We start from the raw sequence: 18,038 nt of genomic DNA, 5'->3' as shown, positions 1-18,038 counted from the left end.
TCTTTAAATCGAAGGGAACAATAATATTATTTAATCAAAACAAATAATAAATATTGTTTTAAATCGAAGCGAACAACAATATTTTTTAACTCAAAATGAACAACAAATATTTTTTTAAATCAAAGCGAACAACGATATTTTTTTAATCAATATAAACAAATATTTTTTAAATTGAAGCGAACAGCAATATTTTTTAATCAAAGTGAACAATAAATATTTTTTAATCAAAGTGAACAATAAATATTTTTTTAATCAAAATAAACAAATATTTTTTTAATCAAAATAAACAATAAATATTTTTTTAATCAAAATGAAGAATAAATATTTTTTTAAATCGAAGCAAACAACAATATTTTTTAATCGAAATGAACAAAAATATTTTTTAAATCAAAGCGAACAAAGATATTTTTTAACTCAAAATAAACAAATATTTTTTTAATCGAAGTGAACAACAGTATTTTTTAAATCAAAATGAACAATAAATATTTTTTTTAAATAAGAATGAACAATAAATATTTTTTTAAATTGAAGCGAACAGCAATATTTTTTTAATCAAAATGAACAATAAATATTTTTTAAATTGAAGCGAAAAACAATATTTTTTAATCAAAATGAACAAGAAATATTTTATTAATCAAAATAAACAACAATATTATTTTAATCAACGTGGGCAATAAATATTTTTTTTAAATCGAAGTGAACAACAATATTTTTTTAACTCAAAATGAACAAGAAATATTTTTTTATCAAAATAAACAATAAATATTTTTTTAATCAAAATGAGCAACAATAATTTTTTTATATCGAAGCGAACAACAATATTTTCTAACTCAAATTGAACAATGGATATTGTTTCAAATCGAAGCTAACAACAATATTTTTTTAACTCAAAATGAACAATAAATATTTTTTAAATTGAAGCAAACAACAATATTTTTTAATCAAAACGAACAATAAATTTTTTTTAAAACATCTAAATCTGAACTCCAAGATCGCCTTGGGCAGTGAATATGTGCCTACATTAAAGATGGCTTCCCATGTAGCAGGGATATCTCTAGAGAAGATTCTAATTTACCTTATATGTGCTTCGGGTTGCACTTGCTTACACCACTGCATTTATATTTGCCCTCTATCGGCCCCACAACAGTGGAGTTACTATCTTTAAGAGCATATCCGAGAAAATAGACCACATCTTGTCTGCACACACCACGGCTAACATCCACATCTGTGGTGACTTCAGCGTCCACTCAAATAAGACGGACGATGAGGGGAGGTTCTGTCATGATTTTGCCATTGCTTATTACCTCACTCAGATTGTTCGCGAGCCCACCCGTGTGCCCGATACTACAGGTCAATATGCAAGCCTCCTAGACCTTTTTCTCTCAACTTCCCCTGAGCTATGTTCATGTTCCGTTCTTTCTTCTCTAGGATCCTCCGACCAATCCGTCGTATCAGTTCAGATAAAAATGAAATGTAATAAGTCCCCAGACGTACCCCTCCACCGTACTGTATATCAATACTCCATGGCTGACTGGGATAGCTTCCGTATATTTATATCTGATCTACCTCTGCATTCCATGTTTAAAAATGATGTGTCCTCTATAGTATCAGACCTGACTGAATGGTTAATTGTAGGCATAGACCGATTCATACCATCTAAAAAATTCCAACAAAAACCTACCAGCCAGCCAGCCAGCCATGGTTCTCCCCAGAATGTGCTGCTGCCATCGCGCACAGAAATCACTTTTTCCATAGCTACCAACGTAATAGATGCACTGAGACTAAAGCTGCTTTCAGGAACGCCAGCAACCACTGTAAAGGAGTAATAAAAAATGCAAGAGAGCTATATGCCCAGTCTGTTAAATCCAAATCAGCGGCTTGGTTCTCACCAGTTTTAACAAATAACAAATAGGATCCTGAACAGAAGTGTGCATTCTATCCCAACCATTATCAATGGACCAGAGGTCATCTCGTCAGCGTCAGACATGGCCAAACTATTTGCAAAGAACTTTGCAGCTAATTCTACCCTATGCGACAAAGGCCATCAACTCCCCATATTTCCTCCTATAACACAGAACAAGCTAGGTAACATACAAATATCTGTGCATGAGGTCGCCAAGCTAATAAAGAATCTAGATTCCAGTAAAGCAACTGGCCCTGATAGCATCCCAATTATAGTGTTAAAAAAGCTTCAACCAGAACTTGCCCCCATACTTACGAAACTGTTTAAACGTTGCCTTAAGGAGAAGTGCTTTCCAACACCCTGGAAAACCTCATCAGTATGCCCTGTATTTAAGAACTCAGGTGATAAGTCATCTCCCTCTCAGTACAGACCAATAAGTCTCCTGTGTGTCATGAGTAAGTTGCTGGAATCCATACTAAATAGAGAAATAGTCAACCACCTCAGCAGAAATAACCTTCTTAGTGACACGCAATATCGTTTCCGTTCTGCAAGATCTACCGCAGATGTGCTAACGGTTATATTTCATAGGATTAGTAAATCTCTTGACAAAGGCTTCCTTCCCAGGGCAATTGCTCTTGACATATCAAAGGCCTTCGACAAGGTATGGCATAAAGGCCTACTTCACAAGATCTCCAGCTACGGTATAATTTGAAATATTCTCTCTATCATTAAATCATTTCTCTCTGATATACATCATCAACGCTCTGATCCCCATCTGGCATCAATTGTGATGGATGGCTCTTGTCTGGGTGAGGCCCCGTGTTTTGACAAGCTTCTGGGTTTGACCTTTACTCCTGATCTGAAATGGAACACGTACATCAAGTCTGTTGCCATGGTCGCTGGAAAGATGGTGGGATCCTTCTACCGCTCCAGAAGATATCTCACTACTGATGCAATTCTCTATCTATATAAAAGCCAAGTACGTCCAAGGATGGAATACTGTTGCCATATCTGGGCAGGAGCTGCTAAAAACAGCCTATCCTGCCTTGACAGAGTACAAAATAGACTTCGTGACTTAGTGGGGGATGCCCTTTTCTCTACCCTGCAACCTCTCTCCCACAGAAGAGACGTTGCGAGCCTATCCTTGTTTTATCGTTATTTCCATGGCAGGTGCTCATCTGAACTCCAATCTCTGGTCCCCCCTCGCCAATCTTTCACGAAAAACACCTGTCTAGCTGAATCCACTATGAAAAATTTCCCCCACTCTATATCTGTGCCTAAATCAAAACGCGGATTCCATGAACAAGGCTTCTTTCTTAGAACTGCACGCCTGTGGAACTCTGTTCCGTCTGCCTGCTTCCCACCGGACTACAACTTGGATGTCTTCAAGTCCAATGTTAACAAATTCCTAATGAACCGCCCCCTTAAGTATACACTTCCTCAAATCTCCACACTAACGTAATGTACTTGCAATAACCCTTATCCCTGAGTGGCTTCCGGGCCTTGATAAGTGGTGATCACTGTGTAAAAAAAAAAAAAAAAGGTTCATAAGAGTAGTGGTTGATGGACAAAAATCAGAGGCCTGCAATATTAATGCTGGAGTTCCTCAAGGGTCCATCCTGGGCCCAACTCTCTTCCTGATCTACATCAATGGTCTCCCTAAATACATACTTAAATCATTCGTTGACATCTATGCTGATGACACGACCATCTACAGCAACACATCAAAGGCGGTAAATGACAAAGCTCTCTCTGATTCTTTCTCCTCTGATCTCGAACGAGTAGTTCAGTGGGGTAAGATGTGGCTGGTTACCTTTAATGCATCTAAAACCAAACTCCTATCTTTACATCATCAACGCTCTGATCCCCATCTGGCATCAATTGAAATGGACGGCTCTCGTCTAGGAGAAGCCCCATGTTTTGACAAGCTTCTGGCCTTGACCTTCACTCCTGATCTTAAATGGAACACGTACATTAAGTCTGTTGCCAAGGTCGCTGGAAAGATGGTGGGATCCTTCTACCGCTCCAGAAGATATCTCACTACTGATGCAATTCTCTATCTATATAAAAGCCAAGTATGTCCAAGGATGGAATACTGCTGCCATATCTGGGCAGGAGCTGCTAAAAACAGCCTATCCTGCCTTGACAGAGTACAAAATAGACTTTGTGGCTTAGTGGGGGATGCCCTTTTCTCTTCCCTGCAACCTCTCTCCCACAGAAGAGACGTTGCAAGCCTATCTTTGTTTTATCGTTATTTCCATGGCAGGTGCTCGTCTGAACTCCAATCTCTGGTCCCCCTCGCTAATCTTTTACAAAAAACACCCATCTAGCTGAATCCACTATCAAAAACTTTTCCCACTCTTTATCTATGCCTAAATCAAAACATAGATTCCATGAACAAAGCTTCTTTCTTAGAACTGCAAGCCTGTGGAACTCTGTTCCGTCTGCCTGCTTCCCTCCTGACTACAACTTGGATGTCTCAAAATTTATGATGAACCGCCCCCTTAAGTAGACACTTTAAATATCCACACTAACTTACTGTACTTACAATAACCCTTATCCCTGAGTGGCTTCCGGGCCTTGATAAGTGGTGACCACCTTGTAAAAAAAAAAGAAAAAAAGCGAACAACAATATTTTTTAACTCAAAATGAACAATAAATATTTTTTTAAAGCGAGGTGAACAACAATATTTTTTAATCAAAATGAACAATAAATATTTTTTAAATCGAAGCAAACAACAATATTTTTTAATCAAAATGAACAATAAATATTTTTTAAATCGAAGTGAACAACAATATTTTTTAATCAAAATGAACAATATATTTTTAAATCGAAGCAAACAACAATATTTTTTAATCAAAATGAACAATAAATATTTTTTTAAATCGAAGTGAACAACAATAGTTTTTAATTCAAATGAACAAATATTTTTTTAAATCGAAGTGAACAACAATATTTTTTAATCAAAATGGACAATAAATATATTTTTAAATCGAAGCAAACAACAATATTTTTTAATCAAAATAAACAATAAATATTTTTAAATCGAAGCAAAAAAACAACAATATTTTTTAATCAAAATGAACAATAAATATTTTTTTAAATCGAAGTGAACAATATTTTTTAATCAAAATGAACAATAAATATTTTTTTAAATCGAAGCAAACAACAATATTTTTTAATCAAAATGAACAATAAATATTTTTTTAAATCGAAGTGAACAACAATATTTTTTAACTTAAAATGAACAATAAATATTTTTTTAAATCGAAGTGAACAACAATATTTTTTAATCAAAATGAACAATAAATATTTTTATAATCGAAACAAACAATATTTTTTAATCAAAATGAACAATAAATATTTTTTTAAGTCGAAGCAAACAAGAATATTTTTTAATCAAAATAAACAATAAATATTTTTTTAAATCGAAGTGAACAACAATATTTTTTAATTCAAATGAACAATAAATATTTTTTTAAATCAAAGCAAACAACAATATTTTTTAATCAAAATGAACAATAAATATTTTTTTAAATCGAAGCAAACAACAATATTTTTTAATCAAAATGAACAATAAATATTTTTTTAAATCGAAGCGAACAACAATATTTTTTAATCAAAATGAACAATAAATATTTTTTTAAATCAAAGCAAACAACAATATTTTTTAATCAAAATGAACAATAAATATTTTTTTAAATCAAAGCAAACAACAATATTTTTTAATCAAAATGAACAATAAATATTTTTTTAAATCGAAGCAAACAACAATATTTTTTAATCAAAATGAACAATAAATATTTTTTTAAATCGAAGCGAACAACAATATTTTGTTATCAAAATGAACAAAAATATTTTTTTAAATCAAAGCAAACAATATTTTTTAACTCAAAATGAACAATAAATATTTTTTTAAATCAGAGCGAACAATATTTTTTTAATCAAAATGAACAATAAATAATTTTTTAAATCGAAGCGAACAACAATATTTTTTAATCAAAATGAACAATAAATATTTTTTAAATAAAAATGAGCAAACATTTTTATTTTAAATCAAAGTGAATTACAATATTTAAAAAAATAAAAACTGAAAACCAAATTAGAATAAGTTTTCTCTCTTTTAAACGTTTTCTAAAAAAATCCTTTTATACAAATATAGCGATTTATTTTTAATTTAAAAAAATCTAAGATAACATAATATAGTTGTATTAGTATGTGGAGGAGGGGTGTTTATTAGGACCTACGTCAAAGTTTGAAGATTGTAAACATAAAAGCAACAGCATCTACCATCTTCAAACTTAGACCTATTCGTCATAACTGATATTGAGCATTCTCCTAGAAATATAGTGTTGAAAGACATGATTATATAATGAGCCAACTATTTACATGTTGAAGAAACAAACTACTGTTTCTGTCAACAAAGAATATACCAGGCAATCTGCTGAGATTCTTGATAAGCCATTCCCCTTGAGTAATCCAATTTACCAAATTTACACTTCTAACGATTACTATGATATTGTACTTTTCACTACTGTACACTCTTTAACCCTTATCCTCGAGTGGCCTCTGGGCCTTGATAAGTGGTGATTCCTTTGTAAAAAAAAATAATTAATAGCATTTGTGAGCCTCTAATTGTAGAAAAAAAACAAACATTGTATACTCTTAAAGTTTTGGCCATGTAAGGAAGATAATCTCATGTCGATCTTTATTAGAGTTGCCTCCCCTATGTCAACCAGTTCTTTCATACATACGAAACCATAGCCATAAAACAAAGACTAACTCAAAAAATATGAAAATATCTACGGAGCCAGTAACTTTTCTCTTTTCTTTTCAAAACAACAGCCAATATGCCTGAGTACGGTCGAAGGCCAAATTGACCGAAACGTTTCACAAATAACACTGAAGATGAGAATAATAGTCTGATCAATACAAATAATATAAATAATCAGCCCTCATCTAAAAAATTCAAAACTTTACATTTTTTTTAGTTTGTCCCCTTTCGTTTTACTAATTTTCTTGCGAATTTGGAGTTTTTGGATAAATGCAAAATTATTTGCAGTCAATAAAAAAACAAGCAGAATAATAAAAAAACGCCCAGAATATGCTGAGTTCTGATGAATAAAAAACACACTTCGCTAATGAAAATCTAAGCAGACGACTTTTTATAAATTAGAAAAAAAATTTAGTTTTAATTACGTACAAATTTGATCTGCATTTATCAACTCAGATAAAATGTTACATAAAGTGGACATCTCCAAAATTATTAAAATAATTTACTTTTCATCACACAATACGGCAACAACAAAAAATCTGCTGAGAGATGTAATGATATCGCTGCTCTTTCATTTCAGTAACTTTTATATAGACTCTTTCATTCCGTTTTCCTGATCTAACTTTTGTATGCACTCACGCATGCACATAGCAATCTATTAATAAAGCGGGACGCCTTCTTATTTTCAGTTCCTTTCTTATCAACCAGACACACATGTTCCAAGTCTCATTATTACACATATATGCACAACACAGATGCAAGCGGTATTATCATACAACTCATAATCTTATAACATCACGGACAAAAAAAAAAAGGGAAAAAAGGGTAAAACAGTGAGTAAAAAAAAAAGCAATTTTATTTTTTAGTTCCCTTGCATGCTGAATGGATTACCGTGCATTGGGATTAAAAAAAATTTTTTTTTTTACTTCCCTTGCATGCTGAATGGATTACCGTGCATTGGGATTAAAAAAATTTTTTTTCCTTACCTTCCACGCCACACAAATGGTCTATACTTTTTTCGCACTTTCATAGCATAATGGCCACAGTTTTGTTGCAAGTCCCTAGTTTTGATTGGGGCTCGACATGTATTGCCAAATCGTTCAAACTATTTCGACAACAAATGGAACTTTATTTCACCATAAAAGTGATAAAACACAAGGATAAAGTCCCTCTAGTTCTTCTCGCAACCGGCAAAGAAGTTTACGCCGGTATAACAGTTGGTCGATGTCGGATGATGATCGCAAGGATCCACAAATAATATTTGCTGCATTTTTGGAGTAGCTAGAACCGGCAACAAATCACTGCATTTGTAGACTGGCACTCGGAAAATACCAGCAGAAATCAAATGAAACAACAGACATCTTCATCAACAGATGTCGACTGTTGGCAAAGAAATGTGATTTCAGTGCCGTTGAATTAAACAAACACCTTGTCAAGTTACTAATTGCCAGCACACCCACCCATATCCGAACTGCAAAAGGAACTGTTAAACAAACCGAAGGGTTACAAAGTTGAGGAAGCTGTTAGATTAGCTCGTTCACACGAGACATCAGTAGTTTATGTCAACCAGCTCCACCAGTTACAGATAGCCACAATAAACCGTGGTACACACCAATGGCAAGGGACTGACTGAAAACACGGACAAACTTGCAAAAATTGTGGACGCAGTCACCGTTTTGGCAAAGAACACTGCCCTGCCAAAAATGCGGCAAAACAGGCCATTGGGCTACAGTTTGCATCTCAGGGAAGAACAAAACCAAGAGATAAGGAAGGCCTTGGCATAACAGTCATAACCAGGGAGTTTGGCAGGAAAATAAATGCCAAACACGACGACCAAGCCATGACTGATATAGACACAGCAATGGAGAACCTCACCTTTAGCTCCATCACAACAGCGGAAAATCAGCAAACATGAAAGATCCTCGAAATGAGGCATTTGTCGATCTAAGCATCAAGCTAAAGGACCACCCAGGCACTCATACCTTCAACCTGAAGGTAGACACAGGGGCACAAGCAAATACATTGCCTATCCACATATTCCACAACATGAACCCTAGCAGTATAGACAAAGCTGGAAACCCAACGCCCGGATCACTCACCTCAACACAATGTATGTTAACAGCCTACAACAATACCAGGATAAACTGTTATGGTACCACAACTATTAGGTGCAAGTATAAAAACTCCCCATGGCTGGATACCCAATTCTATGTGGTTGATGTATCAGGAGCAGCCATATTGGGCATGCCAACATCAGTAGCTCTTAGGGTAGTGACAATGAACTGTGCCATCTCAGCGCAGCACCAACCCATCAATAGTGTAGCTGACCTAATGCATCTCTACCCTGACAAATTCGCCCGTATTGGTGAATTTCGGGACACTCACATGCTTGTTGGCAACCCCAATGTACCATGCCACATAGACCCACCGAGAAGGACACCTATAGCCCTGCGCGGAAAAATCAAATCGGAACTCGTCAAGATGGAATCACAAGGAGTCATTCGCCGCATCAACGAACCCACAAACTGGGTAAGCTCTCTCACTTATGTCACCAAACGTGACAACACAATTAGGGTTTGCTAAACAAAGCTCTCATACGGCCATACCACCAAATTCCGACTGTCGAGGAGCTCAACCACTGATTTACAGGAGCAAAATTCTTCTCACTAAGTCTGGGTACTGGTCTATAAAGTTCGACCCTGAAAGCCAGCCACTAACAACATTTCAAACGCCATTTGGAAGGTATTGTTTTGAACGACTGCCATTCGGTTTGTGTGTCAGTCAGGACATTTACCAACTCGAGATGGACAGAATACTTGAGAAATGCACTGGTGCTTGTAGTATAGCTGACGTTATCACCATATATGGGTCAACAGAGCAGGAACATGACGAAAACCTAAGACGTTTCATGGAGGTCGCAACTGAAGAAGGCCTTACCTTAAACTCGGAGAAGTGCAAGATCAAACGCAGAGAAATATCCTTCTTTGGAAACCTGTACACACACCAGATTATAACCAGACCCGGCGAAGGTACGTGACCTACAGAAGATGCCTGAACTGCATAACAAGATGGAAATACAACAATTCTTGGGTATGATGACATACCTATCTCGTTTTGTCAAGGACTTCAGCTCCAAGACTGCAGTGTTGTGTGACCTATTACGCAAGGACTCTGCTTCCAGTGGGAACTACACCATCAGCAAGCTTTCAAAAACATAAAAAGTGAAGTATCTGAAACGTCCCTGATTCACTATTTCAACCCTAAAAACCGATATGCACGCACTGTGATGCGAGTTTACATGGAATCGGTGCAGCTTTGCTACAACCAGATGAGGATGGCAATCTATCGCCTATCACATATGCTAGCAAGAGCCTCACACAGACAGAACAGAGATATGCATGTATCGAATGTGAGCTACTGACCACCGTATTTAGCACAGAGGTTCCACACATACCTCTATGGCCACCATTTCCAAGTTGTCACCGACCACAAACCCCTCTCTGATTATCGACAAACCGCTCACCTCAGCCCCGGCACGTCTGCAAAGAATGTTAATAAAACTCCAAGGATACAACTTCAGGCTCACATATAACAAGGGATCTGACAACATCTTGGATGACGGACTATCGCGCTTACCACCACCTTGTAATGTGGACCCTATCGTGCTTGATCCGGGTTGATACAGTTCGTTTTTCCAACAACAACAGCGGATCCTCTGCTTAACCTGCTGAGAGAGACCATCATCACGGGATGGCCAGAGACAATCAAGCAGCTGCCCACTGACATTAGAGTGTTCTGAGGCCTAAGAGATCAGCTCTCAATTGATGATGGTCTTATCCTCAAAGGACAACAAATTGTCATCCCCAGACACTTTAAAAAGCCATATCAGAACAACTTCATGCTACTCATTTAGGACAGGAGAAAACAGGGTAAACATAAACAAAGACATTGAACAGTTCACAAAGTCATGCAATATCTGTCAACAGCATCAACTCTCCCAAATGCAAGAGCCACTTATGCAACATGACATCCCAACAAAACCATGGGATGTAGTTGGCACAGACCTGTTTGATCTCCATGGAAGTCAATGGTTGATCATAGCTGACTATTACTCAAAGTATCCTATAGTCAAATGCCTACCTGATCACTCACCGAGCAGTGTCATAGTGAACATCACACGCCAAATCTTCTCAGAGTTTGGTATACCATCAAAGATAGTCAGTGATGACGGACCGCACTTTACAAGTCATCTTTACTGTGAATTCGCCAAAGAATGGGGTTTCTATCATGAGACCACATCACCTCGGAGACCACAAGGGAATGGCTTCATAGAACGTCAAATAAGAACTATCAAGACCATTCTCAAGAAAGCCAAACAATCGGAAACAACTCCTGAGATTGCACTGGCGCTGCACCCCAATTTCAAGTGTCATACCAAGCTCTGCGCATCTACTCATGGGTACACGAATCCAATCTCCACTGATCACCAAAATCAGAAATGATAACCATGATCAGGATCAGATATATAGCACATTCTAACAACGTCAGCAGAACCAAAAGAGGTATTTTGACTGACATGCATTCAAGGAAGATCTACCACCCCTATACTGGGGCCAATGGGTAAGGGTACAGAATCCTGTGTCTGGAAGCTGGACCCAGTGACTGTAGTATCCTAGGTAGATGGTCACCACTCCTATCTCCTGGAGAATGTCAATGAGTATGTGCTGCAAAGAAACCAACAACACATAAGAAGTATTCAAGTGACGCCTACCCCACAAATGTTGCAAGACCTCCCCAATACAGCTCCATAAAAATGTACAACGTCTGTGGATCCACTTGTGTGTGCATCCCCAAACATACAAAATGACACTCAAAAATGTACCCATAGTGGTAGGGTGGTACAACCACCATCAAAAATGAACTTATGATGAGCACACACTCATAACCTCCCAGCAAGCATCTCATGGGGAAGAATAATCTGTTCAGGCAGTCTACCCTGAACCAGCTTTTCCATTTTCTTTGTTTTGTTTTACATGCCTAAGTCATCTTTGTTTTCAGAGAAAGGGAGATGTAATTATATCGCTGCTCTTTTGTTTCAGTAACTTTTATATAGACTCTTTCGTCTCGGTTTCCTGGTCTAACTTTTGTATGCACTCACATAGCAATCTATTAATAAAGCGGGACGCCTTCTTATTTTCAGTTCCTTTCTTATCAACCAGACGCACATGTTCCAAGTCTCATTATTACACATATATGCACAACACAGCATAACAAGAGAATGTGGTATAGGGTCAGAACAAACAGTTATTGATTGGAGAAACATTATGAAAAATTATGAATAATTATTTCCTTAGGAATCCCCCATAGATTAAAAGCTCCAGGGCACATGGGGGAAATTGACAAGTCTATTTAACAGATGTTGGAAGGCTCTTTGAACTGCTCTGGGTCTTCGGAGAATATGATTTCACTGAGAAGGAGGGTTTCTTAGTGCCTGTACTAAGTCATAACTCCTTAATCCTCCTTCCTATAATTAAGAAATATATGTTAGAGAAGAATGATTACATCATTTAATAGTGGGTCACAGCCTGGATTTTGTACTCTATGATGAAGGTTCCACTGAAAATATTCCTAAGGAAATATCCTGTCTTCTAACAGTTTCCTCCCGTACCCACCAAAAAAATAGCATAAAACGGTTTTACACCCCCCCTCCCCGCCAAATCTTACAACTTTTCTTGAAAAAAATAAAACATAGATATTTTTTTAATTTTTACATAAAAAATAACAAAAAAATTAAACTAATATCTGATAATGTCATTTTTTTCCCTAGAGTTTTTAAATTTGATCAACGCTTGGCATATTCCAGCAGTTTACATCAGTTGCTAAACGAGCCCAAGCCAACATTACAAAAATCTGGGCCAGTAACTACAAAAGTATCAAAAACAATAGGAAGGTGTCAAATAAAAATGATTTACAGATACAAATATCAATATGGCTATTTATGTAAATATCTTTTCTGTTGTTTCCAGTGGCCACTCATTTATCTTGCTATCTTATTTACATTTTATCTGTTTCTTCTTTTGTTGAGACAAAATATTGTAAATGATTGAAAAAAAATGATTAAGTTGAAATTTCTATTTTATATACAGCTGGAAGACAATTGCAGTATTTATTAAAAATTGAACTTAGCATTTCTATTTTCAATTTAATTTTCTTTTCTTCTTTATTTCAGTGGTGTTGACACTCAACCGTCTCACAATGGAGACTGTTGTCATGATGGATGAGAACTATGATAGTTTTGATGAGCAGAATTATGATGATCGGCCAACTGAGAGATGGGCCCCTCTGGGTGCATCTGTCAGTCCAGCTCCGTCTACAGTGGAAGGAGGGTTAGTATAAGTCAATAATTTTTCCTATTTCCCCAAAATTATTTAGAATCATAACTGCATATAATATTATAATGAGTACTTAAATAGTGCTCAATATATGAGTAGAGCTAGGTAGTAAGTTATGAAAATTTATGTTAATTAAGCTATACAGAGGCGTCCGTATTTCATCCATGTGTGTGTGTGTGTGTGTGTGTGTGTGTATATATATACACATACAGGGTGTGGATGATATCTATCTATAATGATAGTAGTTTCATTTTTTTTAGATTAATTTATAAAAAGTAAATCGGTTTGTTAAGCAATATACACAGACAAGAAAGCGCTTTGGATAATCCCAGATTTCAAAGGGGTTTTGCTAAAATACTCATTTTAAAAACAAAAGCACTTTAAGTTCTCAAATTACCACCGTTTTTTTGTGGAAATAAGTATAATTTCAAATGAATTAATAATGTACATTATATATCTTAAGTTTTAATAAATAAAGTGATAAAAATGTGAACATGATTTTTAAATGCTCATACCGTGTTTGTATTAAGAATTTTATGAAATTTGGAAACTAATCAAAAGAGACGTCACTTTTAATAGTTTGGAGGTCTAAAATACTTTTGACCACTTGTTGAACACTTGCTGTGTAAAAAATAAAAAGACTTCCACATGACCAGTATTGAAAATTTGGAAAAAAAATTTTCTTTGAACACCTTAAAACAATCTTCTTACTGTTTTCATCCATTAAAAGTATGTTGCTTTCTCTTCTGATAGCTAGCAATTTAAAATGACCAAACCTGGAAAAAAATTGTTTCTATTTGAGTTTGGATGGAAAACAGTCTTGTAGTAGTAGCTATAAACAACAAATGGTATTTTGTTGACTTTTATTCCAGAATAAATTTTTTATTAAATTGAAAATATGAATATAAAAAATGTTCTTACATGTTTAAGTTGACCTATTTTGTTATCAGAATATAATTAGTTTAATGAGAACTATTTGGTTATCAGAATATATAATTAAAGCAATAATCAAAAATATTAATATGGTTGAAAAGACAAGAAAATAAGCTTTCTAAATATATAAATTGCATGCACTTTAACTATTGCATTGGTTTTTAACATCAAATTAAACCATGTTTTGCTTTGAACAACTGAAAATATGATTTTTTTTGGTTCACATGTACGAGCAGTACCCCTCCTTCTATATTTTTTATTTTCATCTTTTTTACAATTTTTTCAGTGGATTATTATCGAATGAACACTAATTTATATATCTATAAAAGTGAAATTGTCTGTTTATGTCTATGCGTGTGCACATTTCTCTAACAAACTACTGTCATGTGGGAATTATTTCATGTCAAGATGGGAATTTTAACTAACATGTTTGATGCTCTCTGTTGAAGGCAAGAAATAAGATAATCACAAAACAACAAACCCTACCTATAAAATTCAAGACAAACTTTATTGGTACACAGGATATTATTGCAAAATAGTGCGCCCTTCCTATGTCCAACATGGTGGAGCTGGTAGGTTGCTTCAATGAAGTGGTAGTTTTAGTCCTTTTGCAATCCACATGCTGTCATAGTCTGTTGCAGAGAAGGATGAATTTAGCCATGTTCCATTGGACCTCATGGCCCTAAAAATTTGGTAACAACGTAAACAGGCTCAATACCAAAGATGAAAAGTTCACAATGATAAGAAAGGTCCGTAATGCAGTTGTAGACATTCTGTCTTAGAAGTAAGCCTAATTCATAGGCTTTTACAAATATGTTTTATACTTCATCCACGGCTGAGATCTGAAGCATGGAAGTCACTAATGTTTGCGCCCAAGTCTCCTTCTTAAAAGACATAATAAAAATGAGTCCTTCCTCCTTCGTTGATCTGGAATGAACTGAAGAAACTGAAAAGGAATAGAAATTGGCGCCAAAGGCACATGACATGTCTGGTTAGATTCGACCAATCAAATCGATCGATACAATGGCAGTTAGGGCTTGTACGATGATTGAATAATTACCGAGAGCACAAGGAAAAAAGTAATGGTTAATCATCACATTTTTTTTATAACTATGAAATTTCAAATGGAGACAGGTAAGGAATATTCTGACAGGACTTTCTTGTTGCTTGAAGGTAAACAATATCAATTATCAATTTGATATGTGCATGCTCTTGTCTGCTGCTATAATTATTAACGATAATGCAAGTGATATTAATTACAAATAATGGAAGGTAACTTCTCGTTGAGTCAACTGATAACCAACTGACTGATTAAAGTAATACTTTATCCTTACAATTAGGACATAAATATTCTCCTTCAGTGTCCCGTTGTTTGCCCCGATACAACTGAAGTGATATCACTTATCACAAGAATTGCAACACACCATAGGGGAACTTCCATCATTAGCAATGGAATAAACTGGACAGAAGAATGAACCACCCTCCTCCATAGTTTCTGCTGAAGCAGATTCCTGTTCATCCCTAATTTCCAGGGGAACGAGATGTTTTGATAAATGTACCTGCTCACATCAAGATCGAAGCGGAGCGGGCCTTATTATCATTACTGTTGATAATTTTAATAACTTTACACAGGCTCCATTGATGTCTAGGTGTATTAGGGGTTTTGATTAACACAATCTCACCCACTGAAAGTTTTGGAGAATTAACATCCTTAATGTTGGCATTAACTTCTCGCAACGACAAAAGGTAATCGTTATTCCAAATATTCATAAATTTGTCAATGTATTCATCCCTCATTTGAAGTGAATGTATCAGACTAGTTCTATGAGGTGGATCAGGACACAGCTCCTCCAATCCGTAGTTGTTAATAAACAAGCAGGGGTGATGACCTGTTTGCAAAAAATGGTTGGGGGTCAGAATATCAAGACCCCCATCCAAGGAAGGCATATAAGTGAGAGGCCTATCATTTATAGCTTTCTCCATGTCAGAAAGGATCGTTAGGAACTGAAAATAGTCGAATTTCTTCTTGCCTATTAACTTCCTTAAACACTGACAGTTCTGATAAGTCTCTCCCAAGAACCCCCCTGCCAAGCAGAATAAAGGAGAATAGTCAAGTGTTTGATAGAGGTAGACTGAAATATCAGATAATAGGATGCCAGATGCTAAAAATGACTTAGCATTGTCCGAATAAACGTGAGTGGGGACACCGAATGAATTGGTGAACCTAATCAAAGCAGCAAAAATGAACGTGTGCTCATGTCTGGCAACAATTCTATATGCACGGCACACAAGCTCATGCAAATAAAAAGTAGGATGTACATCTTAACATTTTCATTATTACTTTTTATGAAAAAAATGTCCAGTGAAATCTACTCCCACTTGCTTGAATGGATGGATGAAGTTTACTCAATGAGAGGGTAACTGAGACCCCGAGGGGGCTTTGCAGGGCAACGCATTAATTTTCCTGCATGTAACACAACTATGTAAAACTTTTTTAACCGCTTGTCTCCCCTGAGGGATCCAAAATCCTGTCAACCTCAATTTGCTTAAGGTCGAACTGATCCCCATATGACAGCAAGCCAGGTGAGCCTCCTTGGTGACCAACTTCGTCAAATAATGTTTTTTCCCCAATAGAATAGAGAATTTAACCTCAAAAGGGGAAATCTTGGACATGGATTCTCCCACTCGTCCGTAATAGACAGTCCTTATCCAAAAAACAACCCCAAGGCAGATACCCTCAGGGGAACTTCTTTATTCAAAGGTTGTATCAAATAACTTAATTCAATGGGGAAGACTTCGGATTGCATTTTTTTTTTTATGAGCAATAATTTGGCTCTAAGAAATGATGATGTAACATTTCGCCAAATTTTATGATTGTCTCCAAGACGTTAATAGCCTTGGAAAGGGTAGAAAATCTTGTTATATTTAAAAGAAATTCTTCTGAATTAACTTTGTTAGAGAACATACAGGATACAGTTTTCCTGTTAGTATTATCGAGACAAGGTAACGGTGATACTAGCCATATTATTTCTTCATTGTGTAACCAGTTAGGTCTATGCATCCTGAATTGAAATAATTGATGGAACTTAGAGGCAGTAATCCCTCTAGTCAATAGATCCGCCGGATTCTCCGAAGAAGGCATATACTTGAACTTCGGAAATGTACCATATTTAAGGTTTATCTCCCTTTTAACATTGAGAATATTGGATATTCTGTTTTCTGCAATATGTTTTTCTTTGATCCCTTGCCATTCAAGACTCATGAAAGTGCCACTTGCAAATCTGACACATGATAGACAGCAAGGACATTAATGGGACCTAAGGCTTCCAAAATTTTAGGAACAACCTTAAGGGCCAAATATATGGCCATAAGTTTCTGAGTGGGGATTGATTTCCCCTTTAGTAGGAGCCACTTTGGCCTTAGCAAATAAATAAAGAACATAGGGTTCCCTGCTTCACATACAAAGTAAACCCATATGCCTGTTTCGAGGCGTTACAGAAGCAAATGTACTCTATAGGCGAGTTCTCTGATAATACACATCTAGGGAACTCAAATTCATGTAAACTGTTCAACTCTTTGGCATGTACTTGCCATACGGTAAGGAAATTACTGGGAATTTGTTCATCCCAAAGCAACCCGTTCTTCCACAACTGACTGATAATAATTCTTCCCTGTATTCTTACAGGAAGCAATAGCGATAAAGGATTGTATATGTTTAAAACTTGTGAAAGTATCCCACACTTGATATTAGTCCGATGGTCCACTGCAACAGGATTTACTTATAAAAAAACTTTAAGTGGAGAGTATAAATAACCCAGCACCAACCCAGGAAAAGGAGTAGAGATTGAGTTGTTTTCCACCATCTTACTTTGCAACTATGAACTATTAGAATTGCAGGTCTGAAGTTTGAAACCTGCTTCCTCCAGCCTGGATCGCACAGTGCTATAAATGTTAAGAAGTGCATTTTGATCGGAATTGGTATAGACCAGATTCTCTACGTAAAAGTGATTGGATATAACGTGAGAAGCCAAATCA

General features: G+C 35.9%; 1 protein-coding gene across 2 annotated transcripts in view; it reads left to right on the top strand.

Annotated features, from left to right (window-relative positions):
- LOC145249667 (RUN domain-containing protein 1-like) overlaps positions 1 to 18,038 on the top strand; it is a 480,843-nt gene that overhangs the window by 78,849 nt on the left and 383,956 nt on the right. For both annotated transcript variants that reach the window (XM_080111452.1, XM_080111453.1), the window contains exon 2: positions 12,908 to 13,064. In XM_080111452.1, the coding sequence (XP_079967578.1) occupies positions 12,934 to 13,064 (131 nt within the window). In that variant the 5' untranslated portion in view covers positions 12,908 to 12,933. The remainder of the gene's footprint in view (positions 1 to 12,907; positions 13,065 to 18,038) is intronic.

This window comes from Euprymna scolopes, chromosome 28 (genome assembly GCF_053919585.1).
Source record: "Euprymna scolopes isolate OS-2025 chromosome 28, ASM5391958v1, whole genome shotgun sequence".
NCBI classification, from domain to species: domain Eukaryota; kingdom Metazoa; phylum Mollusca; class Cephalopoda; order Sepiida; family Sepiolidae; genus Euprymna; species Euprymna scolopes.
This window is presented reverse-complemented; position numbering and strand designations above follow the sequence as displayed.